The sequence below is a fragment of the Pelophylax lessonae genome, assembly GCF_965119305.1.
Source record: "Pelophylax lessonae genome assembly, chromosome: 8".
NCBI classification, from domain to species: Eukaryota; Metazoa; Chordata; class Amphibia; order Anura; family Ranidae; genus Pelophylax; species Pelophylax lessonae.
In genome coordinates, this window is record NC_138775.1 from 106,473,793 (window position 1) to 106,501,000 (window position 27,208).

The 27,208-nt window shown below is 42.0% G+C and overlaps 1 protein-coding gene across 1 annotated transcript in view; it reads right to left on the reverse strand.

Annotated features, from left to right (window-relative positions):
• The window catches only part of LOC309561587 (zinc finger CCCH domain-containing protein 7B-like), a 604,923-nt gene extending 584,824 nt beyond the window's left edge, over window positions 1–20,099 (reverse strand). The window contains exons 1-3 of the mRNA XM_082265580.1: window positions 18,912–20,099; window positions 6,225–6,285; window positions 6,103–6,142 (exon numbers count right to left, since the gene is read on the reverse strand). Coding sequence (XP_082121706.1) covers window positions 6,103–6,142; window positions 6,225–6,285; window positions 18,912–20,079 — 1,269 coding nt within the window. The 5' untranslated portion in view covers window positions 20,080–20,099. The remainder of the gene's footprint in view (window positions 1–6,102; window positions 6,143–6,224; window positions 6,286–18,911) is intronic.
• Between the last annotated feature and the right edge of the window lie 7,109 nt (window positions 20,100–27,208).

Below are 27,208 nucleotides of genomic sequence, written 5' to 3' on the forward strand. Positions count from 1 at the left end.
TGTGTCCCTCGGACACAGAGCAACATCATTCGGCAGGAGGGCCCTGTGATTGGCCCTCCTGATCACATGATGGCTGTGTCCAATCACAGCCATCATGTAATGTAAATAGAGCCGTTGTAACGGCTTCTACCTCTTCTCCTCCTGACAGATCCTGTCAGTGAGGAGAAGAGGGATGATCGGTGCTGCTGCGGGGGTGATCAGTGAGTATTTCTAATTACTCACTGATCACAGGGGGGGGGTCTGTGCTGGTAATCAGAACATTGATTACCAGTGCAGCCCTGGGGGGGGGGGGGGTGCCACTAAGCCACCAGGGATGCCCACCCATGACCACCAGGGATGCCCACCATGGCCACCAGGGATGGCAAGCAGGGCTCAGAGAGCCCCCCAGTGCCCTCCCTATCAGTGTTGCCCACCAATGCCATCAGTGCTGCCCACCAGTGCCGTTATTGCCATCTATCAGTGCCGCCCACCAGTGCCCATCAGTGCCGATCAGTGCCCCCCATCAGTGCCGATCAGTGCCCCCCATCAGTGCCGATCAGTGCCCCCCATCAGTGCCGATCAGTGCCCCCCATCAGTGCCACCTATCAGTGCCCATCAGTGCTACCTATCAGTGCCCACCAATGCTGCATATCAGTGCTATCTATCAGTGCCACATATCAGTGCTGCATATCAGTGCTACCTATCAGTGCCCATCAGTGCTGCATATCAGTGCCACCCCATCAGTGTCTCCTCATCAGTGCCTGTCAGTGCGGCATCATCAGTGCTCATCAGTGCAGGAAAAAAACATATCTATTTACAAAATTTTATAACCTAAACAAAAAAACTTTTTTTTTTTTTTTCAAACTTTTCAGGTCTTTTTTTATTTGTGCACCAAAAAAGAAAAAAACCTGACGGTGATCAAATACCACCAAAAGAAAGCTCTATTTGTGGGGAAAAAAAATGACACAAATTTGGTTTAGGTACAGCGTTGCATGACCGCGCAATTGTCATTCAAATTGCAACAGCGCTAAAAGCTGAAAATTGGTCTGGGAAGGAGGGGGTTTAAGTGCCCTGTATTGAGGTAGTTAAGGACAGTTAAACTGCCCAGAACTTCTGGATGTTTCTACAGAAAACAAGATGCCAAGAAGGACGTCCAGGACTCCTGTCCACTGACCAACTGGTATCAGTCATTGGAATTTAACAGAATGGGAAGACTCCCTAGCTCCAGAGCCAAATCCCTGAGTCTCAGTGATAAGCAAATCACTGTATCCCCTGAAGAACAAAGGCTTGTAAAGGAATTGCCTCACATGAGGCTACCCTTAGTTCTAGGCCTCGCATACAAATGTGGACAGCCAGATGGCTCCTGGTCTAGACAGCTTGAATCTGATACCAGAGTGTGTAAAGTTATTAACGACGAAAAGCACTCTGTCCTGAGCTGTGTGCAGATTTTCCAATAGAGTTTGCTCCAGCGATGATTCCTGAAGGATCTGGACCCATCCAAATTACTATCTGGAGGATCACGTCAGGTTGCTAGATAGAGTACACACCAGTTGATCCCTCACCAGGTGGTCATCTAAAGATCCTGACATGAGAATCAGGAAGACAATGAGGCATCCTAATAACAAAGGTCCTGAGGAGAGGACAAGGGGCAGGATGGACCCCAGTTTGGTCATGCATAGGCCTTATAGTAAGGCATAGAAATAAACAGGTGGGGGGTACTGCGCTTCTGGGTTGATAATGTATGAACTGTGCTAAGTATAAATGCCTGTCACAATGAAAGAAGGGAACTAACATGTGTGGGTGGTTTAAATAAATGTATTCGTTACCCACATCCAAAATGGCGATTAGAGCACATCCGGCCTCAGTGATATAAATAAGCGTCACGCACGGCCAATAGCAACCCCTGAAGAAGCCACGTGATGCGGAAGTGGCGTAACGCGTAGGGACGCTCGGACCGGAAGTGACGCACATTGCGGAAGTGAGGACTGCGATTCCACTTGATGCTACTATATGCGCTTGTTTTATTCAACAAATGTGAGTGTTTTTATTCCATGACATACTTGCACTATTTCGAGCCTTTGTTTTGAGATCCACTGAGACCGCTGGGAGCCCGGAGAGGGAGTAGGGAGCCAACCCACCCGCAGCAGCCCAGATATCTGGCCCTAGTGGAGCACGGTACAGGATTGGAGAGGAGCCCCCTGGATTAACTATAAGGCCTTTACCCTTAGACCTTGAGGTGAGCTGCTAGAACACTTAGAGGGGTTGAGGAGAAGCACCCCACCACCCTAAGCACGGTGTTAGGTGAAGGAGCAGCACCTGTGGATAATTCCCCCCACTTGAACACTTACCCTAACCATTTGGACTATATTTCACCCAGACTGTTGTATTTTTGTGGAGCACAGAGGACACTTTATTTTGTCTAATATATTTATTTATATGCACCTGAGCACTTTATCTGTCACTATTAGCACTATAAGTGGTTTTCTATTTTCTTATTTATTTATATACTTTTAGAGTGCCATGTCAATATTTTAGTACTGTGGAATTTTTTATTTTTTTTTATTTGAGTACGGATTTATCTTGCATTTTATACATAGCACCTTATTTATTTAAACCACCCACACATGTTATAGTTCCCTTCTTTCATTGTGACAGGCATTTATACTTAGCACAGTTCATACATTATCAACCCAGAAGCGCAGTAACCCCCACCTGTTTATGATTTTGACACTGTATGGTTATCAGTTCTGGTACTAGCAGCATCTGGGACCTACACCAACCCTTTTAAATCGTTCTCCCTAGACAGCGCAGGACTCACCACACTACTCTCAAGGCATAGAAATAGCTGAGAATCATAGCAGAAGACTGCAAAGTGGCCTCCGCATATCATCTGAAATGAATCACAACCCCAGTGTCAGCTTATGTATAACTTACCTACTTTAGATGTGTACTGCAGGTTTCTGTGTTGGTGATGTCACTCTTTCTCCTGGCTGAATTTCAAATTCTGACTTCCTGTTTCTTGTCTTTACCAGTCCTGAAACTATGTGTTCCATCATTCTTTGAGCCTCTGTAGTTTCAGAGCAGGCTATGGGAGTCACTTGTAAGAGTTTTAGGATTTGATGTGGGTGGGTCCTAGGGTTACTGTGGGCGTTTCTGGGCCTTCATGTACCCACATGAAAGGAGAAGAATGAAACTTATCAACGCCCACACTTCGTTCCTCTCTGCAGAGAACAGCATGCTGTACAGCAGGAAGAACAACCATACAAAACATCTCTTGGACAAGAAATGTGCTATTCTAGCTATAAAGGGCATACAAATATAAGACTAATCACATGACCATGGTATTTTTTTCTGCTTCAATCACCACCATCAGAGCTGTGAAGGAAGTTACATCATTTGCACAGTCTCAAAGACTACAAATGGTTTGTTTTGGGCTAGAGATGCTGCAGGAAGTGGCTGTGGAAGGGACTCAGTCTACAACAGGCTATACAGAGTGTCACATGGTACAAAGCCATAAATAAACCCAGATAATCAAGGGATCTGCAGACAACAGAGCAACATGGTACAGAGGTATGATCTATGCTGGGACTGATCATTACTGTCAGGACCCGGACTTGAACCTGGGACTTCCATGGTGTCTGGCAATGACTCTACTCGCTGAGCTACCTGGAATGCTGGACAGCTCCCTGGACAAATACTTGAATGATCCTGCTGTGAATCTTTATTGCCTTGAACCCTTTGCTCCTCCCATGAACTTCCTGTTATAAGCCATGTCTTTGCACTTCCTGGTTGCCAGAATATTGTGCCTTCAACAGCCAATATCTCGCTTGTCTCTCCTGCTGCCGTCCGTATCTTTGCTACCATCCGTTATCGACACTTGGCTTGTTCCTCGACTACTCTTCTGCTTGATCCCAACCTGCAACTACTGGTTACCGACCTTTGGCTACTCCTTGACTACGCTTCAGCTTAATCCCTATCTGCTACTGGACTCTGACTTGCTCACCTCCTGGTGGAGTGATCTTGAGGACCGCGACCTGGTGCTAACATGCAGCAAATTCCATCTCCACCTCCAGGAGCGCTGGTGAAGTACTTAGACTCCGCACCTCAGGTGAGCCTGCGTCATCTGCCTGGGTGACCTGCCAGTGTTCCTATCCTCGTGGTTCCTGTGTGACCTGCGACTGCTATAGCTACTGGTCTTTGAGCCTGACCCCGGATCGTGACAATTACATTTAGTTTTAGTGAAAAGAAAGTAGCAATTTAGCAATATTTTTGCTCTTCCTTGCCAACAAAAGATGGCTTATTCCCCGTGGTGGGAGGTTCTATGCAGTTGGTAGCAACAGTGTTGTAATGCAGCTTGAGTCTTGAGTTATTTGCCCACATCAAATAAACACTTTATCAACACTTTACATAGCTTTGCATTGGTCCTGTAGGCAGAAGTATGCAGGGCATTTACCACTTTGGCACCAGGAAAACTAGTTTTTAATAAGACAAAGATCCTGGCTAATCATGGTAACACAATGGTGTTAACGACATGTGCACCATCGCATGTTCCATCCACAATTAAAAAAAAAAAAAAAAACACAGAATATTGCTACCTCACTGTAAGACCCCCACCCCTCCTAGTTCATTGAGGAACACTGCTCACTCAAAAAGACATGTGGGCTTATATCCCCACCTGCAGAAGGAGGAAGCTAGGTGCAATAAAAAAAAAAAAAGGAAGAAACCCAAGGGGCTAAAACCTACCTCTGCTAGAGAACTTCATATACTAGCTAGCAGAACTAGGAGCAAATAAAAAAAGAAAAAAAAACATCCAACATATTCAAACAGGCCTAATGAAACTAGAGGGTTGGGAGCCATAGCAGCTCATTCTAAAGATGTATGGGACACCATTAGCAGTACTAGAATTAGAAGCGATTAAAAATCCAAGAAATCAAAATTAGGTAACTAGGGGGGAGCATGCCCTAAAGTGTTACTGGTTTCCCACAGCACACAGAACATGGAAAGGCAATTATTTTCATAAATATAAAACTGCCAAATACCCTTTCTAGTCAGCAGTATATGGCAGTCTTGTGTTTCCCATCAGTGCCCAGTTAAAACTAGCAGGAGTTTTCATTCTCCTCCAACTGTCCTTTAGGCCTGCAGGAAACCCTGATCCTCTGTCTGGACATTGCAGACTGGCTATGTGCTAATCTCACATGCACAACCCCCCCCCCCAAGAAAAAAAAAAAAAAACCTTTCCAGCAATACACACCAAACTGAGCATGTGCAGAGTGACTCCAAAGGCTCTGTCTTATCAAAAGATGGACTGGGGATAGTGGAAGAAGGGGAGGACCGGAGAAGACAGGTTCAAACAGCCTTCTTACACAATGCAGAGGATTAACCCCTTGGGTCCACAGCGAGTAAAACAAGAATGCTTTACTGCATATACAGACTGATTTTACTGTTGTAGGTTTAGAAACACTTTAAAACCCAATGCAGGTAATATTAAAAATTATTATCCCTAGCAGTGGGGCTGCATCCATATTGCAAGAGGTAATTGCTTGTTTTATCTTGGAGGAGAGGAGAAATAGTTTTACTTACCTGATCCTCCCCAGTCCCCTGGCTGATAGTGCTCCTTCACATTCTGGCTGTGGACTGCCCCTTAGTATCATGTCCAGTGCAGAGCTATGGTCCCTGTATCAGTCTTATCGTCAGAACCCTGGACAGTTAACACCACAAGGGAGAATGCGCTCCAGGGAGGAGTCTAGCAGTAGGGAGCGGGGGGGGGGGTAACAAATATTTTTTTTTTTTTTACTTGTCCCCTAGATCTAAAATAAATTACCCTTGCAGTACAGGCATAGTCCCACTGCAAGGAATAATTCTTTAGTTACATGGAGTTGGGCTTTACCAGATAAAATCATACATTTTCCTGCAAACCCGGCAGTCAAAGCTGGCATCCACCAATACGGATACATCAACCATAAAGAATTTTGAAAATGTATACCTGGACGCTTCACAGAATAGGCACGATTAATAAAATTGCCACATGTATCAAGAATGATGCGTAAAAGGAGGCATTATCAAAAGGAAATATTTTAAATACAGAAAATATGTTTTTTTTTTATCATATTTAACGCATTTTACCTTGTACTCCTCTTGATTGCCATTAAAAGGTATGGTGGACCTATTAAAGACAATAATACAGATGTAAAAAAAAATAGAAAATAGACTTCCATTTCAAATGGTAAAACCTGAGATAAACTTACTGAATAAACTGCAAGCCCTTTCCAATATCTTCTCTTCTTTTTTGCCTCTCCATCGAAACAGCTGTGAGAAAATAAGCAGATGAAAGAGCGAAAAAGTTAAAACTTTGATTTGAATGACTATGCTTATCCACCAACTCTTCTATAAAAAAGGATGGAGGATTCCAGAACAAAACAAATTATTTAGTAAAGTAGTAGACAGACTTTCTGCCAGCGGTGGAATTTCTTATAACTCCTAGATAAATGTGAAGCACAAAAACTGTGCTGTACAGCTCAAGTGCACATTTCTGTTATTGATTCACTGCACATTAAAACGGTTAAAAGGCCAAAACCTTGCAAACTCTAGGCTCATTCCTGCCTCTGGAATGGCAGGTGAGAGACAAGAGCTGCGGCTGTTCAACCCATACAATGCAACAATGGAACTCACCCAGCCATGATCGTCTGTCCCTAACCCTCGGTAAATCGTTGGTTGTGTGAACAGTCATGGATAGCTGCTGAGACATCAGCATGTTGTTGCATTGTATGAGCTGCGTGTCTGCAGCTTTTTGTGACTGTTCACAAAGCCAGGAATTACCTGTGGTTAGGGATAGATGATCATGGCTGGGCACATTCAGTCCGCATCCAGCCACAAACACTGCAAGTAAATAGTGGATGTACCAACAGTCATGGATAGCATCAACAACCCTTAAGCCCCATACACACGCAACAATTATCGGCCGACCGATCGTCCGTCTTTTGTCCAGGAGTTGTGTTTTGTTGGTTGGAATGTGCCTAGACTGCACACAAATTTTCTCGCCCAACAAAAATCTGTTTCTGAAGTGATGTCATGTGTTGGTTTGCTTTCTTTGTGTTCTTTCTTATCTGAGCATGCCCAGTCTTGCTCATAAGATTTTTCCCTGTCGAAATCTGTACTGACTGCATGAAAATCGGCCGCGTTTTGACGGCCAACAAAAATGTTATAGTCTGCACACCTACTTTTCGGCCGAAAAAAATCTGGAGTCGGTTGTCCGAAGCATCATACTAACAAGCTGAAAATCGGCAGATCGGACGTTGGACGAAAATTCCCTGCCAATTTTCGATGCGTGTGTACGAGGCTTTAGCCTGTCATTGCATTTTATGGGCTAAGCAGTCACCGCTTTTTCCATAAACCTTTCATTGCAGACAAAAGGAATCCGCAGGGTGTGTTAATCATCCACCTGAATGGACCCTTAACCAGAGGTCACTGAAGCAAAAATACTCAGGGTCAGGCATTGTGGGCTTTTATAAAAGCATCGACTTGATCTCCCATTCTATACATTGGAAGATTTTGTTTACATTTTTTAAGCTCTATGCCATTAAAGCTGGCCATACACTGGTAGATTTTTGTAGAAACATTCATATTATAATTTACAGGTATTTATATAGCGCAAAAAAATGGCGCTAAGTGTCAGGAATAAAGCAACTAAGTGGTGATAGCAGCACTCACTATATACCCACATACATAGAATTATAAATACAAAATGTGTACAGATAAAGTTCTGATGCTTTGAAAATACAAATATATAAATCAATTAGGTAAAATAAATACAGTGCTTTAAATTATATAGGATTAACAAAATATGAAGATTGATTAATTCATAGATATACAAAAATACAAACAATGCTCAGTGCAAACAGTTCATAAAATCAGTGTATGTGTCACTCAAATTCAATAATGCTGTGTAAAATGTACCTCTCACCCAGTTGCGAACCCACTCACATGCCGCTTACCAACAGTTAAGACCTCAAAGATGGAGGAGATCTGGTTGCAATTTTGCAGTGGAGCTACAGTGGTGACGTAATCATGCCCGCCGAGGTGTTGATTGTGCATTTCTGTTTACATGCTTTTTTTTTTTATAACTGCCTTATATGAGTAGTTTATTTTTAATGAACGGTGTAATTTTATATTACTACACTAGGAGTCCCTCCTTTGCGGATTGCTTTGCTTGCTCCTTAGCCCCTGAGTGTGTCATTCATCCATCCATCCATTTTGGGATTTCTCCCCAATAAAAAAAAAAAAAAAAGTTCAGCCAACCTTCATCTTTGAGGTCTTGACTGTTGGTAAGCGGCTTGTGGGTGGGGTACGCACTTGGGTGTGAAGGTGTACATTTAAACAGGATTTTTAGCTTTGGGTGACACAAACACCAATTTTATCAACGTTTTGCACGGAGCTTTGTTGGACTGTTTTTTTGCACTGTGCACTTGGTTATTATATTGTTTTTGCATATCTATAAACTAATCCATCTTCACATGTTGATGTTAATCCTATATATTTAAGGGTCCTTTCACACAGGCTTTCCGCCTGGCGGACTTAGTTTTGCTCAGAGAGGATTGATCCACCAATCCCTGCTGAGCAGGTAGATGACAGGTCCGTCGCAGCTTACTTTGCAGAGACGTAACTGTCAGATCCCCACTTTCCTCTATGGGAGATTGGATGAAAACGGACTGCCTGTCTGTTTTCATCTTATCCGATCCTCCAGACGGATGTAAAATAGGGTTTCCTATTTTCTGCATTTAACAGACAGGATTGGATAGCAGCAGGTGTCAGCTGACATGTCACCGCTGACATTCGCAGCTCCATAGAGCATCCGATCAGGTCCGCCTGAAAAACGAACAGGTGGACCTGATTGGAAAGCCCGTGTGAAAAGGGCCTAAAGCACTGTATGTTAATTGAAGCACCAACACTTCACCTGATTTGTATTTAAAAATTACTTATATTGTACTGACAATTTGCACAGCACTTAACATATATATTGTACGTTCAAATCAGCCCCTGCCCTCACGGAGCTTACAATCTAAGGTTCCTAAATAACATTACCAAAAGTATTGGGACACCTGCCTCTACATGCACATATACTTTAATGGCATCCCAGTCTTAATCCATAGGGTTCAATACTGAGTTTGAAAATGAGGTAGGGTGATGGCGCTGCCTAGTATTTGATGAGGAGTTTAAGGTGCTAATAAAATGTGCTAAAGAGGGATAGGAATATATATATATATATATATATATATATATATATATATATATATATATATATATATATATATATATATATATATAATGCACTAGAAGTCCAGACTATGGCAAAAGAGCACTAAAGGTACAGCTGTATGGTAAAATCCAAAAAAAGGAATATAACAAAAAAATAAATAAATAAAGAAGAAAAGTGTAGTGTGCAAATATGCTAGGTTGGTATATCAAAGTGATATGTGCATATATGTGTGGGCATAGAAAGTAATATTGAAAACTTAGTTCACCTAGAGCAATGTGAACAGTAAATATAAATATGTGCGTATCGAAACTTAGTTCACCTAAAACAATGTGAACAATAAATATAAAATCAGGTGTGGTGTATAAAGTGATACGTGCATAAGTGACTCCACACATTAATGTTCACAACATAATCTGTGTCTAGATTTAAAACCATACAATATAAAATTTATAACCAATTGCAGTATAAAAACTATGAACAAATAGAAGTGCTCTGTGCGTATCGAAATACCCCAAGTGTGATCAAACACTGGAGTATGAAAGTGCAATGACAATAAATATATACAAATTATATAATAAGTAATAAAAAAAGTCCAAAATTGGTGATAAGTGCCTGTAAACAGGTGCTGTGACCATAAAAGGAATAAATATATATAAATATGTAATAAGCACAGTCCAAAATTGATAGCAGGTGACGGTTTTCTTCTAATAAACTATAAGGAGTGACCCCGTGGTGGGCGGTGAGGTGCTAGGTGACCCCTCTAGTGAATAGCGCACTCACCAGAAATACCCACCCCACACAGGGGTATAGAGTGGGTATATAGAGGTATCCAGTGGCCAAAGAGATCCTGGTATCCTCTACAGGTCCTAGGTGGGGGCGTCCTGGAAGGGTCCTAGATGGAGAGGAGATTCCCCAGGGAAAATTACTGGGATCTACTAGGCTCCTGCCAATGGGAAGTGGGCTTTCCAGATATCCACAGGGGGTCACTCGTAATGATGTGTCAAAGTATAGGGAATAACAGAAAGGCACATAGCGTGATACCGTCCAAGCAGTTTATTCACAATTTAAAACATAGGAGAGGTACTCACATTTGCGGAGTAATAAATAAGCATACAAAACGAGCGGTGGAGCGTGATGCGGTCCAAGCCTCGATTTCAAAACCGGAAGTGATGCGACACGCTGTACGCGTTTCGTAACAGTCAGTCTTCAGTCGGGTCACTTCCGATATCTTCCCTAATATACATGCGGGTAGCTAAGCAACGAATTGTCAACAGGTCTGGTGTGTAGTCCGGAGGCAGAGCTGTACACAGCGGGCTACTCTAAAATGGAGATATTTGTGATAAATCAGAATTAAGATGGTAAAAAATATTGGTGGTATAAAAATATTTGGCTGGTGCTAACACAGAACCGAATGGGATGGTCTGTATCTATCGCACATATGCAAAAAATATATATATTATATATATTAGACCTGGACTAAAAACCTATTTAAATACTTTCGAAGCTCGAATACATTGCATGTATATAATTGGGAAGAGAAAAATATCATAAAAATGTGAATTAACATACAACATTAAGGCTCCGTTCACATCTAGGCGTTTTGGGGCGTTTTTGGGGCGTTTTTCTGCTCTAGGATCAGCTCTCAAAACGCCCAACAACACAAATCCTATTCATTTCAATGGCCCCTGTTCACATCTGAGCGTTTTGACGCTGTATACAAAACGCCCAACGCTCAAAAAAGTACATGAGCTTCTTTTTGGGCAGATTACAGGCGTTTTCCATTGATCTCTATTCAATCTAAAAACGCCTGCACAAAAATCGCGGTAAAAATCGCGGTAAAAAACGCCGCAAAAATCGCGGTAAAAAACGCGCGAAAAACGCTACGCTCAGGTGTGAATGTAGCCTAATGTACATGATACATAAAGTTTATTAATATCAAAAACAAGAATAATTAAGATGTGTGATAATAATGGAGATAAAAGGTACTGTGGGGAGGGTGAGGAGGACCTCTAGTGGTGTTTTGTAGGAAGTGCGATCATAATGTTGGAAGATAATGCGATTATATTAGCAAGTATCATAAATATGTTATGTTAAAAACAATAAATGATGTTGGACAAGGTATTGAACAGGTTATTTTAAATGTGTTATATTAAAATTGTTGTATGAAAAGCGAATGTATTAAGTGCTAAAAATATATATCAATGGATTCCACATGTAGAAAGTGTAAATGTATATATACATAAATATGTATATACATAAATTATACGTATATAAAGTATAGAAGAAAATCTAAAATGAACATGTTAATGGGTTCCACATATAAAAAATGTATGAGTGCACCCACATAAATATGTATGTACATGGAATTACACACAGAAATGTGTTACTAATTATAAATATAGATATATAAAATGAATGTTAGTAGTGTAGGATATGAAATATAAAAAATGTTAAAATACAAAAAATGTGTGTGTAAAATGTAAATACTCAGAGATGGTAAAAAATACAAAAATTGTATAAATACAAGGGTGTAGAAATATTAAAAATTAGAGATAAAAACAATTAAGATCAATATCTAAATTGAGGCCTTTGGGTTGTAGTGTATTCAATCTATACAGTATATCCAAGACGTCTCATTTTTGGAAATTTTTATCTTTTTATTTTCTCCTCGCCAGTGTCCGGATATAGAGTCAATGCCGCAGAAGGTAAGACCACTAGGATCCTTGTGTTTTTCTGCAAAATGTCTAGACAGACTATGTTTGGGAAAACCTTTTCTTATATTCTTAATATGTTCCCTTTTTCTAACATATAGGGGCCTAGTGGTCCTACCGACATATTGCAGCCGACACGGGCACTCGATAAAGGTACGCGACGTGATCAGTGCGACAGGTAATTAACTGAAGCCCCGTACACACGTACAGATCGTCGTCATACAAACGTCGGCGGACGAAAGATCTGCCGATTGTACGCGTGTTAGTATGGTGCCTCCGACAGCTGTCTGCGCACAATCCGCGGACAAGAGTCTTTCTTGCAAACATGAAAATTTTTGTCTGCGGACACCAGAACGGACGATTGTTCGCCTGTCAGTACAGAAATCAGCCGACAGACTGCAGATTTGCAAGACTGGGCATGCTCAGAAAATAAAAAACACAGGGAAAGTTAACCATTACATGACATCACTTCTGCAGTCAGCTGAAGTCTGCGGACAAACTTCTTGTGCTGTCCTTGTGCTGTCTTTGCACTTTTCAACAGACACCGACATCCCGGGGAGAAAAGACGAACGTTTGTATGACGACGATCTGTACGTGTGTACGGGGCTTTATTAATTGTGAATTCTTCTCCACTAGCTCTGGATTTGAATTTTAAAGTTTACATCTGATAAATAATACCCATTACGAGCTGTCATCACCCGAATTGGAAAGGAAATATTCCAAAAGGTCAATTCATTCGGATGAGGCGAAACTGTGACAATCTAGACGATTTCCTGACACAATCCAAAACATTACTTAACAGATTCGTTGAAAAAGGATACAACAAAGAAATATTACTTAAAACTAGGGAAATGGTATCACGTATGAACAGAGAAGACCTACTAACAAATAAGAACCATTTGCACAACAAAAGAGAGGATATAGCTTTTATCACCGGTTTCCATAGAAACTTTAGAGAAACAGAACGCATTATCAAGAGATACTGGCCAATATTAAAGTCAGACAGAACTTTATCAAAAATCCTACCCAGTAAACCGAAGTTCATATACAGGAAAGCGCCCTCCCTACGGAACCAATTGGTTCACAACGTGATAGACCCCCCTAAGCCAGTTAAAATGTTCAATGACATAAAAGGATTTATCAGATGTAATAGATGCCTCGCGTGTAAAACCAATAGACCACAACCCAGGAAAACTTTAAAATTCAAATCCAGAGCTAGGGGAGAAGAATTCACAATTAATAAGTTAATTACCTGTCGCACTGATCACGTCACGTACCTTATCGAGTCCCCGTGTCGGCTGCAATATGTCGGTAGGACCACTAGGCCCCTATATGTTAGAATAAGGGAACATATTAAGAACATAAGAAAAGGTTTTCCCAAACATAGTCTGTCTAGACATTTTGCAGAAAAACACAACAAGGATCCTAGTGGTCTTACCTTCTGCGGCATTGACTCTATATCCGGACACTGGTGAGGAGAAAATAAAAAGATAAAAATTTCCAAAAAACGAGACATCCTGGATATATAGATTGAATACACTACAACCCAGAGGCCTCAATTTAGATATTGATCTTAATTGTTTTATCTCTAATTTTTAATATTTCTACACCCTTGTATTTATACCATTTTTGTATTTTTTACCATCTCTGAGTATTTACATTTTACACAAAATTTTTATATGTTAACATTTTTTATATTTCATATCCTACATTACTTACATTCATTTTATATATCTATATTTATAATTAGTAACACATTTCTGTGTGTAATTCCATGTACATACATTTTTTATATGTGGAACCCATTAACATGTTCATTTTAGATTTTCTTCTATACTTTATATACGTATAATTTATGTATATACATATCTATGTATGTATACATTTACACTTTCTACATGTGGAATCCATTGATATATATTTTTAGCACTTAATACATTCGCTTTTCATACAACAATTTTAATATAACACATTTAAAACAACCTGTTCAATACCTTGTCCAACATTATTGTTTTTAACATAACATTTATGATACTTGCTAAAATAAATCACATTATCTTCCAACATTATGATCGCACTTCCTACAAAACACCACTAGAGGTCCTCCTCACCCTCCCCACAGTACCTTTATCTCCATTATTATAACACATCTTAATTATTCTTGTTTTTAATATTAATAAACTTTATGTATCATGTATATTAAATGTTATATGTTAATTCACATTTTTATGATATTTTTCTCTTCCCAATTATATACATGCAATGTATTTCGAGCTTCAAACGTATTTAAAATATATAGGTTTTTAGTCCAGGTCTAATATATTATATATATTTTTTTTTTTTGCATATGTGCGATAGATACAGACCATCCCATTCGGTTCTGTGTTAGCACCAGCCAAATATTTTTATACCACCAATATTTTTTACCATCTTAATTCTGATTTATCACAAATATCTCCATTTTAGAGTAGCCCGCTGTGTACAGCTCCGCCTCCGGACTACACACCAGACCTGTTGACAATTCGTTGCTTAGCTACCCGCATGTATATTAGGGAAGATATCGGAAGTGACCCGACTGAAGACTGACTGTTACGAAACGCGTACAGCGTGTCGCATCACTTCCGGTTTTGAAATCGAGGCTTGGACCGCATCGCGCTCCACCGCTCGTTTGTATGCCTATCTATTACTGCACAAATGTGAGTACCTCTGCTATGTTTTAAATTGTGAATAAACTGCTTAGACGGTATCACGCTATGTGCCTTTCTGTTATTCCCTATACTTTGACACATCATTACGAGTGACCCCCTGTGGATATCTGGAAAGCCCACTTCCCATTGGCAGGAGCCTAGTAGATCCCAGTCATTTTCCCTGGGGAATCTCCTCTCCATCTAGGACCCTTCCAGGACGCCCCCACCTAGGACCTGTAGAGGATACCAGGATCTCTTTGGCCACTGGATACCTCTATATACCCACTCTATACCCCTGTGTGGGGTGGGTATTTCTGGTGAGTGCGCTATTCACTAGAGGGGTCACCTAGCACCTCACCGCCCACCACGGGGTCACTCCTTATAGTTTATTAGAAGAAAACCGTCACCTGCTATCAATTTTGGACTGTGCTTATTACATATTTATATATATTTATTCCTTTTATGGTCACAGCACCTGTTTACAGGCACTTATCACCAATTTTGGACTTTTTTTATTACTTATTATATAATTTGTATATATTTATTGTCGTTGCACTTTCATACTCCAGTGTGTGATCACACTTGGGGTATTTCGATACGCACAGAGCACTTCTATTTGTTCATAGTTTTTATACTGCATTTGGTTATAAATTTTATATTGTATGGTTTAAATCTAGACACAGCTTATGTTGTGAACATTAATGTGTGGAGTCACTTAGGCATGTATCACTTTATACACCACACCTGATTTATATTTATTGTTCACATTGTTTTAGGTGAACTAAGTTTTGATACGCACATATTTATATTTATATTTATATTTACTGTTCACATTGCTCTAGGTGAACTAAGTTTTCAATATTACTTTCTATGCCCACACATATATGCACATATCACTTTGATATACCAACCTAGCATATTTGCACACTACACTTTTCTTTTTTTTTTGTTATATTCCTTTTTTTGGATTTTACCATACGGCTGTACCTTTAGTGCTCTTTTGCCATAGTCTGGACTTCTAGTGCATTATATATATTCCTATCCCTCATTAGCACCTTTTATCAGCACCTTAAACTCCTCATCAAATACTAGGCAGCGCCATCACCCTACCTCATTTTCATATTCACCATATAGCCCTCTGGACTATAATTTAGGGTGGCTGCAGCCTAAACTCTACTATATATTTACGTATTTATATATTTATACCCAAATAGACCATAAGCGCGGAGTTCTAATATTTTCTATACTGAGTTGGCCCACCCTTTGCAGCTATAACCGCTTCAGCTCTTCTGGCAAGGCTGTCCACAGGGTTAAGGAGTGTCTATGGGAATGTTTGACCATACTTCTAGAAGCCCATTTATGAGATCAGGCACGGATGTGGACGAGAAGGCCTGGCTCACAGTCTCAGAACATTATCTTTGGGATGAATTAGAGCAATCGGTTGAGGTCAGGACTCTGTGCAGGCCAGTCAAGTTCCTTCACTCCAAACTCGCTCATCCATGTCTTTATGGACCTTGCTTTGTGCACAGTCCTTTTGGAACAGGAAGGGGCCATCCCACAAAGTTGGGAGCATATTGTCCAAAATGTCTTGGTATGCTGACGCTCTAAGAGTTCCCTTTACTGGATCTAATGGGGCCAAGCCTAACCTCTGAAAAGAAAAAAACCCATACCCCAATCCCCCTCCACCACATGATTTGGACAAGTGCACAAAGCAAGGTCCATACAAGACATAGATTATCAAGTTTGGCGGGGAGGAACTTGACTGGCCTGCACAGAGTTCTGATCTCAACCCAATAGAACACCTTTGGGATTAATTGGAGCGGAGACCGTGAGGCAGGCTTTCTTATCCAACATTAGTGCCTGACCTCACAAATGCGCTTCTGGAAGAATGGTCAAACATTCCGATAGACACACTCCTAAAAATTTGTGGACAGACTTCCCAGAAGAGCAAAAGCAGTGGTAGCTGAAAAGGGTGGGCCAACTCAATATTGAACCTTATTGACTAAGACTGAGGTGCCATTAAAATGTATGTGCGTGTAAAGGCAGGTGTCCTAATACTTTTGGTAATATAGTGTATACAAGGGCCAATTTAGACAGAAGCCAACTAAAGTAATCTCAAAAGGAAAGTTGTTTTTAAATGTCATACTCCCCTGCTCTGTGCAGGAGTTTTGTTCAGAGCAGCCCAGATCCTCCTTTTCTCGAGTCCAGTGCTCCTGGCCCCTCCCTTCTGCCAAGTGCCCCCAGAGCAAACAGCTTACTATGGGGGCACCTAAGCAGCCTCATTCCAAAGCCGCTGCTCTGCATGTTCATTCCCAACTAGAGCAGCGGCTTGGCCCCAAGTCCTCTCTCCTCATTGGCTCACTGGCTGTGATTGACAGCAGCAAGAGCCAATGGCTCTCTGTTGTCTCAGACAATGAGGAGGGAGAGCCTCGGAGAGATGAAGCTCTTGTGCACATCGCTGGATCGAGACAGGGCTCAAGGTACATTTTAGGGAGGCTGGAGGCACTGATGCACACAAGGTTTTTTACCTTCATGCATATAATGCATGAAGGTAAAAAACCTTGAGCATTTAGAAACACTTTAACCTACCAGCATGTCTTTAGCATACAGAAAGACAATTCAAACTCCAGGCAGCTAGAGCAATGCTGGAGTTTCAAAAAGACAGCCCTAGTGCTGCCAGGTGGCAGTTCTAACCACTTAGCCACTGTTCATAAGAATCTTGTTAGTACATTCAATAGTATATACCTTTACTTGACTTACAGGTGATAGTAAAGTCTTGTTTTTTTTAAATAACAAAAATATTATACTTACCTCCTCCGTGCAGCTGGTTTTGCACAGGGCAGCCTGGATCCTCCTCTTCTCGGGTCCCTCGTTGCTGCTCCTGGCCCCTCCCTCCAGCTTGCTATGGGGGCACCCGAGCCGAGTCACAACTCCGTGTGTCCACTCAGACATGAAGCTGCCGTTCTACCCCACACCCTCGCTCCCCCCATTGACTGACTTTGATTGACAGCTGCGAGAGCCAATGGCGCAGCGGCTGTGTTTCAGCCAATCAAGAGAGAGAGTGTCCCAGATGGCCAAAGGAACTCTTAGACATCACTGGAAAAAGAAAGGGTTCAGTTAAGTATTAAAGGGTGCTGGGGAGGCCGCTACACACAGGTTTTTTTTTTTTATCTTGATGCAAAGTATGCATTAGGGTAAAAAACCTGACTTTACAATTCCTTAAGACTGATGAATGTCACTCAAAATTCTGTTTGCTTTTAACAAATCAATTTTGGTATGAATGGAATTTCTTAAACAGAAGCCACATACACAATTAGAAATTGGTTCATGTCCATCCTGCTACTCTGAATTTTTTATAGTTACTGTCAAAAATCAAAAAGCAACTTGGATCTAAGAAATGAGTATAAAACCTTAAGTTGTAAAAAAAAGAAAAAAAGTTGAACATTCTATTAACGTAGGGACAAAATCATTTTATAGCTGCCAGGTAGTTTTTTTTTTTAATGAACAAAACACATTTATAAATATAGATAGCAGCTATAGAACAAAAGGACGGTAATCCTTTTCCTCATCTCACGATATTGTGCTAATGTTAATTTGCAAAGCTGAATACTTAGGTGCACTGGCTTAGTGGCTTGGAATATAAAAAAGTGAATCCATCTTTAAAATCGGTATCCAACAGAAATACAATGGCACATGTCTCCGGAGATCATTTTCCTGTTATGTATCAGCTATTCATTTATTGTTGGCCCACATTCAGAAAATTTCTGACCTTGCTAATGTTGTGCTAATATTTTAAAACATTTCAAATCTTTTAGTGCCGGTTCACACTAGGGCAACCTGTGAGGCGACGTGGTCGCCTCACAGGTTGCCGCAGGTCGCCTCCCATAGGGAAGCTACGGACCCGTTCTAATAGGAGCGACACAAGTTGCTCCGACCTAGAAAAAGGGTCCGGAGCTTCTTTGGGGCGACCAGGAGGCGACCGCCATAGACTTCAATGTTATGAAGTCCGTGGCGGCCGCTCCGAGGTCGCGGCGCGCTGCTCGCACCGCGACCTCGGAGGTCGCGGTGCGAAGTAGCATCGCGGTAGTGTGAATGGGGGCTTAATATACCGTCAGAAACAAATATTAAACATATATGCAGAAGAGAATAGTATCAGAATGTTGACTACAGGAACTAGCAAAAAAAAAAAAAAAAGGCAACACAGTATCACCCTACAGAGACCACAGAATTTATCTCCACATTGGTTATACTGAATGATGGAAATGCTTGTAACGCTCTCACCTCCCCAACTTGGATTATATGTCACATTTGGCAGCTTGGGAACTGGAAACTTAATTCTATCTTTGGTCCCAAAATGTATGACAGGACTTGGGTTAGGAACTACAGTATCAAAGTTGTCTCCAGTTGGAAGCTCTCTTAGGCTTTCTGCTTCATTTAGAGCAATTTTGTGGCACTTATCACTCTTATTTATCATCTCCACCTCTTTTATAGGTGAAGAAACCTTTGCTGAGGGAAGTGAATCCTTTGCAGGTAGGATAACTTTTATCACCGAAGGCATGGGCACATTTAGCCTCTTGGCTTCCTTTTCAAATGGCAAAGGGTTTGTTTCTGGAGGCAGTTCCTTTACAGCAGGTAATCCCTTTGCAGCTGGCAGAACCTTCGATGGCGGGGGAAGCTGCTGGCAAACTAAAGGCATTTTTGTTGCTGAAGAAGGCTCCCTCATAGATGGCAGGCCCTTTTCCAACAAAGAAAGTTCCTTTGTAGTCGACACTTGTAATGGAGGTTCCTTTGCAACAAGTGGTGGCTCCCTCACTTGTAATGGTTCCATTGCACGGGGTAACATTTTGGTTTGCTTAGATGGTGCCAAGGCAGATGGTAAAGCTCCCTGTGACGTCGACTCCTCTGCAGAGCAAAGCGCCCTTTTTTCTAAAGGCTGTTCCTTTACAGCTGGCGGCCCCTTGGTAAGAAGTGGTTCCTTTGAGGTCTTATCTGTAGACATCTCATTCACAGATGGCGAGTCCACTTCTGCCAGTTCTATTTCACTGTCTTCTAATGGAGTTATCATTATCCAATACCCCAATGGACAATCTTCACAACGAATAAGGGTTTGGCAAGCTTCGCTTTCAATGTTCCCTTCAGCTTGTACAAGCAGAGATTGGTAAACACTGTCAGCAGATTTCACAGAATCAACAATTTCTACAAGGCCCCGATTCAATGTTCTAGCCATAATAGCGCATATTACTCCATCAGGCATTTCTGCCGGAACACCGCTAACAAACACAGTTTTTTTCGGGTCAGCATTCTTTTGTAAACACCATTTATAGGCTCCATGTTCTACACCTCTTGAAAGCAGCTCACTCAATAAGCCAAATACCACTTGTTCTGCAGACGTACCCTCAGTCTTCATGCCACGAGATCGCTTTTTCTTCCCAGACTTTTTAGAGGACATTTTAATAAATTAATTAACCAAGATCCAGATTTGCTCTAAAACACCACAATTTAGAAACACACAGATCTGGGATTCCTTCTGATAGAGATCATAACGATCAGCACAGTCTCTTCAGTAGACAAGGTGGAAGCAGAAGAGTCAGCAATCCTGTTTCTTTAAGGCCTTTGATGTCACATTCACCCAATCATATATAGCAAAGTTTTTTCAGTATCAGTTTCGATGGACTTGCAGCGTTTTACACCCTCTCAAGTCTGTTTCCGGGTTCAGTTCATTAGAAAACCGCTTTCCCCTAAGCCCTGATACGAACGGAACTCAGTACTAGCTGCTCAGAAAAGAAATTGACAAAATCCCACATCGCTACAACAACTAAAAGCACACTAAAGCTACAAACGGAAACACCCCTCAGCCACCGGAGCCATTCTGCTTAACCGCCAGAGGGCAAACTTCCTAAACCACGCCTACGTCTCCACCGCCATTTTCTTGAAGACGTTTCCTCTGTTTAGCTTTGAATCTCGTTCTCCGAGCCTACAGTCCAGCAACGGAGCATTGCAGAAGACATGAAGCTACAGCACACATCATTTCCATCTACGTTTCTAGTACTAGAATAAATAGAACTAAAGCTATTCACAGCTGACAGCACAGGAAATAAACTCAAAACTCCGCCTTTATTAACAGAACTATCTTCCTAGCAACAGCTGATTAACCCCGAAACAGTCCAATATCAGCGTATGCAAAATGCGATCTTATAATAGGCAGAGTAATACATACATCACCCATTACACTGACAGTCTCACAAACATCGCATGCTATTCCAGTGTCATTGTCCATACACAGCTACCTTATAGTGTACGTGTAAATAAAAGGTCAGTTTTCGTGTTTGCTACTACAAGATCACGTGTTTTATATGTGTTCCTGATTCCATTCTACCTGCTGTCAATGAGCACAACATAACAGCAACACGTGGGGAACCCAGGACAGAGTGCCAACTGAACTGAAACTTCTCAACTTCCTCATCTACAGCACAGTCATCCGTCCCCGCTCCCTTCTTACCCTGCTGTGTCTTTCAATCTCCGTGCTGTCTGCATTGACTTTTCCCCCGACTCTGGGGTAGGTGGGTGAGGGGCTCAGTCACAGGACAGTACCCTCTACCTTCTCCTCTGATGGTTAAGCCTACAGCTGCTAACTTCAGTTTCGTTTCCAGGTTCCCCGGTGGCTGTTTTGCTCCGCCTAGATCACCCAGTTCTAGTGGATAGAGGCCAACCCAGAACCAGCCTCTGCAGAATGCCTGCCTTTAACCACTTCAGTACAGAGCACTTTTACTCCCTTCCTGCCCAGGGCAATTTTCAGCTTTTAGCGCTGTTGCCTTTTGAATGACAATTGCGCGGCCATGCAATACTGTACCTAAACCAAATTTATGTCATCTTTTCCCACAAATAGAGCTTTCCTTTGGCGGTATTTGATCACCGCAAGGTTTATTCTTTTTTGCTAAACAAAAAAAAAAAAAAAGACTGAAAAGTTTGAAAAAAAAAAAAGTTTTTTGTTTATGTTATAAAATTTTGTAAATAAATATGTTTTTTCCTGCACTGATGAGGCCACACTGACAGGCACTGATGATGAGGCACTGATATGCATCACCGATAGGTAGCACTGATAGGCAGATGTGATGGGCACTGATAGATGGCAATGATGGCAGCACTGATGAGGAGGGCATTGATTGGCATCCCTGGTGGCATGGGTGGGCATCCCTGGTGGCCATGGGTGGGAAATCCCTAGTGGCTCTAGTGGCATCCCGCAAGGGTCTGCACAGGTAATCAATGCTCTGATTACCAGCACAGACCCCCCCCGTCAGGAGAGTCGCCGATTGGCTCTCCTCTACTCGCGCCTGTCAGGCGTGAACTGAGGAAAGCCGATCAACGGCACTTCCTATTTACTATGTGACCAGCTGTGATTGGACACAGCTGGTCACATGGTAAAGAGCCTACGTCATAGGCTTTTTACCGAGATCGGAGATGTGGTGTGTCAGATTGACACACCGCACCACCGATCGCCACTCTGCGCGCCCCCCGGGACATCATATGATGCCCAGTCAGGATAGTGCAACCACTTTGTGTCCATCATTTTGCTATGACGGGCAGGAAGTGGTTAAACTTTAACCTACCTGCCTTTTTCCTTTAACCATTCCGCTGCCAGGGCCGTTTTATTTTGCGCACGTTTAAAAAAAAACATCATTTTAGGGCTGAAGATTGCATAAAATTCCCAAAACATTATATATTTTTTAAAAGCAGACACCCTAGACTAGAGAATAAAAAAGCTTTAGCTCCAATTTATGTTATGATATTACTGCAGAAATATCCCAAAGTTAATTTTAGGCCACACAAATGCATTATATTATGCAATTTTTTGGTAAAATTTAAAAGATGAGGTTGCACAATGTTAATATATACCCAACATGTCAAACCTTAAATTTGCATGTGAAATGGCAACAAACGTCTACCTTATCATTTCCATGGGAGATGCTTTAAAGGCTCCCATCAGGTCATCAGTTTAGCGTTACGGAGGAGGTCTGGAAACACGGTTCTCGCTCCGGCGTGCATGGTGATATGTAACGTGTATCGCAATTAATGTATTCGCGTATAGGCATCCCCAACACATGCGTTTACGCTAAATGCTCCAAGAGGTCGACGCGTAGTTGCTTCTTCAGAACCTCTGTATCTTGGCAGCAAAGAAATATGGCCTATTCAAGAAAAAAACATTGTTACAACAATCAGTACATTAGCATATGTCAGAGATCTAGGTATGATGCTGTGTCTTATATATCCAATCACATCGAAACAAGAAATTGGCCCGCGGGACTTTGTATGAGGTACGTGCTTAGTGGCTGGAAATCAATGACATGCACAGTATATAAGTAAAACAATATTTGATTTTATTGCATTATATACATAAAAATGGCAACATATGCTCAGTGGCACATGGTGTAGCTCAAAAGCTCAAATACAAATGATATATAGCATGAATAATATGATATCACGTTTTGGCAGACATCTTGGTGTAACCTCTTGATTTCATAAATAACATGAATGGTATAATGAGATAACATGACAGTAGAATATATATTGTGGACTGACGCGTTTCGGGAGCAACATCTCCCTTCTTCAGAGATCAATATGTTCAAGGTATCTCTATAAAAAGACAATGTATTAAAGTATGCAGTAGGGATGGAATTTTGAATGAAAAGAGATTCAATCAAATAATGAGAACTCAAAGGAGTACTAAATACTCACAGATCAATAAAACTCAAATGGCAAAGTTGAACTCCTATGTGGCAGCGGTGCGCCGTGTTTGACCCGGGAGCTGAAGGGTCCCAATGTGACAGCAACCAGAGAGGGGGGTCCATGGCAGGCAAGTGTGTGTGTGTGTGTGTGTAAAGGAGAACCTTCCAGACCTGTTGTGTGTATATAAGTAACATAATAGTAAAGATGTAGCATAATGCTACCAATGGTAATAGGCATATATCATTTTATATCAGGTGGGAAGGGCTGGTGTGATGAAAATGTGGGGTTCCCAAGAAGGGTGAAGGAAGAGTGAAAGAAGGGAAACCAGGGGGGGGAAGGAGGGGAAGGAAAAGGGGAGGGAAGGAAAGGGGGGGAAGAAAAGGGGGAGGGGGAGGGGAGGGGAGGGGGGAAAGAAGGGAGCCCAAAAGCCATAAGGTGATAAGAGAAGATTGAGTCGCAGTGTATAATGACAAAAGTACAAATGATGTGAGGGGTGGAAAAAGTGAAATCAGTGAGGTGCTGTCCTGAAGAAAGTGAGTGTGAAGAGGGGATGAGATCGTGAGGGGAAAGGTGGGAATTGTCCCAGTGACTAACCTGTCAGGTTGCTCTGTGGCTGGCAGCGGAAAAGGGACCCTAGCGTCATGTAGCGGGTGAGAACAGATCAAACAGAGCCGAGGCATCTGTGATCTCGTGGAGGAGAGGAACGCTGAAGGCGGACCTCCCCGTCCCGCAGATATAACGACCCGCAATAGCGCGGGTACGTCAGTGGAGACACTGACGTACAACGCTAAAGGTGCAGCATGACGCCGATGTACAGGTGGACCCGCTCATCCCAAAACAGGGGAGGGGTGGGGACAGCAAGGGGGGCGGAGCCCCCCTCTCTTCGTACATCGCAGCTCCCGGGATAAAGACCAAAACACCACCTAGCACAAGGAGCCAATATGCAATAAGAAGATATAACATTAATTACATATAGGGAGGACTCTATATGAGTTAGATGTTGCATACTATAAAGAAAAGGAAAAAATAAATGGAAAATGGACAAAAAGAGAGGGGGGCCACCAAGGTTGCATTGCCAGCCGGGAGGAAACCAGATCATTGATGGGCACAGTGGGTGTCTTCCACCCTATTACAAGTACAAAAAGGGAAATGGTCTGGTTCCCACCAAAGCACTCCTCCATCCCAAAATATATATATCGAAACAAGAAATTGGCCCGCGGGACTTTGTATGAGGTACGTGCTTAGTGGCTGGAAATCAATGACATGCACAGTATCCACTTTAGCCCCAGCCCTATTTCGGACACTTTTTGTTCACAAGTTAAAACCAGTATTTTTTCCTAGAAAACTACTTAGAACCCCCAAACATTATATATATTTTTTTAGCAAAGACTCTGGAGAATAAAATGTCGGTCATTGCAAAATTTTTTGTCACGCGGTATTTGCGCAGCGGTCTTTAAAACGCCATTTTTTTGGAAAAAATTTGAAAAATCACATTTCACTGCATTTAAAAAATACTAAACAGTAAAGTTAGCCCATTTTTTTTGTATATTGTGAAAGATGATGTCACGCCGAGTAAATAGATACCAAACATGTTACGGTTTAAAATTGCGCCCCCCCGTGGGATGGCGACAAACTACGGTCAATAGAGATCTCAATCTGCGACGCTTTAAATTTATTTAACGGTTACCAGTTTAGAGTTAGAGTGTAGCTCTTTTTTTTTAATTATTGCCCACGCTCTGGCGATCGCGGCGATACCTCACATGTGTGGTTTGAACAGCGATTTCATTTGCGGCTCGACTTGCGTATACGTTTTTTTTTGTGCGCGAGCTAACGGTGACGGGGACGGCTAAATTTTTTTTTTTTTTTTTTTCCTATTTATTTTTTCTTTTTTTTTAAACTTTATTACAGGTTTTTAAAAAAAAAAAAAATCTGATCACTTTTATTGCTGTCACAAGCAATGTAAACATCCCTGGTGACAGCAATATGTCGTGACAGGTACTCTTTATGGAGGGATCGAGGGTCTAAAAGACCCTAGACCCCTCCACTACACTTCCCTGTATGCAAAACGCCGAAAACGGCATTTTTGCATACAGCCGTTTTTCAAATCTGCCGCCTTTTGCAGCACAGTAACCCGGACGTGACGTCATGGACGCCGCCTCCGGGTTACGTCATCGGAGACCCGATCGATGCCGTTTCCGGCATTCATCGGGACTCCATCCAGCCGGCGGACGTGCCGGCTGGGTGCTCGGGGCTCCCGGTGGGACGGTAGCCCCGAGCAAAGCCGCGGAAGGCGGCGGGAGGGGGGGGACGTCCCCTCCCGCCCCCCCGGGTAACGATCGAGCGGCTCCCGAGCCGCATCGATCGTTACCGACGGAAAGCCGACCGTCGGCTTCAAACAACGGTACCGGGATGATGCCTCTAGCTAGAGGCATCATCCCGGTATAACCCCGCAAAGTCTGATGACGTAGAGGTTACGTGACTGGTACTAAAGTGGGTATATAAGTAAAACAATATTTGATTTTATTGCATTATATACATAAAAATGGCAACATATGCCCAGTGGCACATGGTGTAGCTCAATAGCTCAAATACAAATGATATATAACATGAATAATATGATATCACGTTTTGGCAGACATCTTGGTGTAACCTCTTGATTTCATAAATAACATGAATGGTATAATGAGATAACATGACAGTAGAATATATATTGTGGACTGACGCGTTTCGGGAGCAACATCTCCCTTCTTTAGAGATCAATATGTTCAAGGTATCTCTATAAAAAGACAATGTATTAAAGTATGCAGTAGGGATGGAATTTTGAATGAAAAGAGATTCAATCAAATAATGAGAACTCAAAGGAGTACTAAATACTCACAGATCAATAAAACTCAAATGGCAAAGTTGAACTCCTATGTGGCAGTGGTGCGTCGTGTCTGACCCGGGAGCTGAAGGTTCCCAATGTGACAGCAACCAGAGAGGGGGGTCCATGGCAGGCAAGTGTGTGTGTGTAAAGGAGAACCTTCCAGACCTGTTGTGTGTATATAAGTAACATAATAGTAAAGATGTAGCATAATGCTACCAATGGTAATGGGCATATATAATTTTATATCAGGTGGGAAGGGCTGGTGTGATGAAAATGTGGCGTTCCCAAGAAAGGTGAAGGAAGAGTGAAAGAAGGGAAACCAAGGGGGGGGGAGGAAAAGGGGAGGGAAGGAAAGTCACGTATTGTCCCAGGAACATTGCACACAGATGGTGGAAAGAAGTTCATGCGGACAACACATATTGCATAGGGCTGTAAAAATAGCATATGAGGTATAATAGGCTCAACCCGGTGTGTTAAAGAAATAGGAAGGGGCAAACACCCAAATAGCCAATAAGACAACTCAGTATAAATGGCGATATATATACCCCATTGTTAATCATGCTTACGTAGCAATCGGTGGCGTGAAAGCTTTAACAGGCCAAAAGCAAAGGGTTGACACTTTAATGTCCATACAGAGAACAAGTTAATAAACCTATAATGGCAAAGATATTTAAAGCGGAGTTCCGGGCACAAAAAAGATTTTTTTTTTTGTGCCCCTCCGCTAGGTATGCCGCACCTGAAAAGGAATTGGATAGTTATTTTTTTTTTTTTTTGTTTACTCACCTTTTTATTGACGATCGTAAATACTCACCTATGACAGCTTCCTCCTCCAGCGCCGAGGCTCACCCCGTCACTTCCTGCCTCGCGATGATTCCTGGGAGCTAAACGTCATAGCTCCCAGGAATCAATGCGCCGCACCGGCCCCGCTCGTCATTTCCGGGCGACGCCGCATTCCCCTGCTAAACAGCTTCTGGGCATGCCCAGAAGC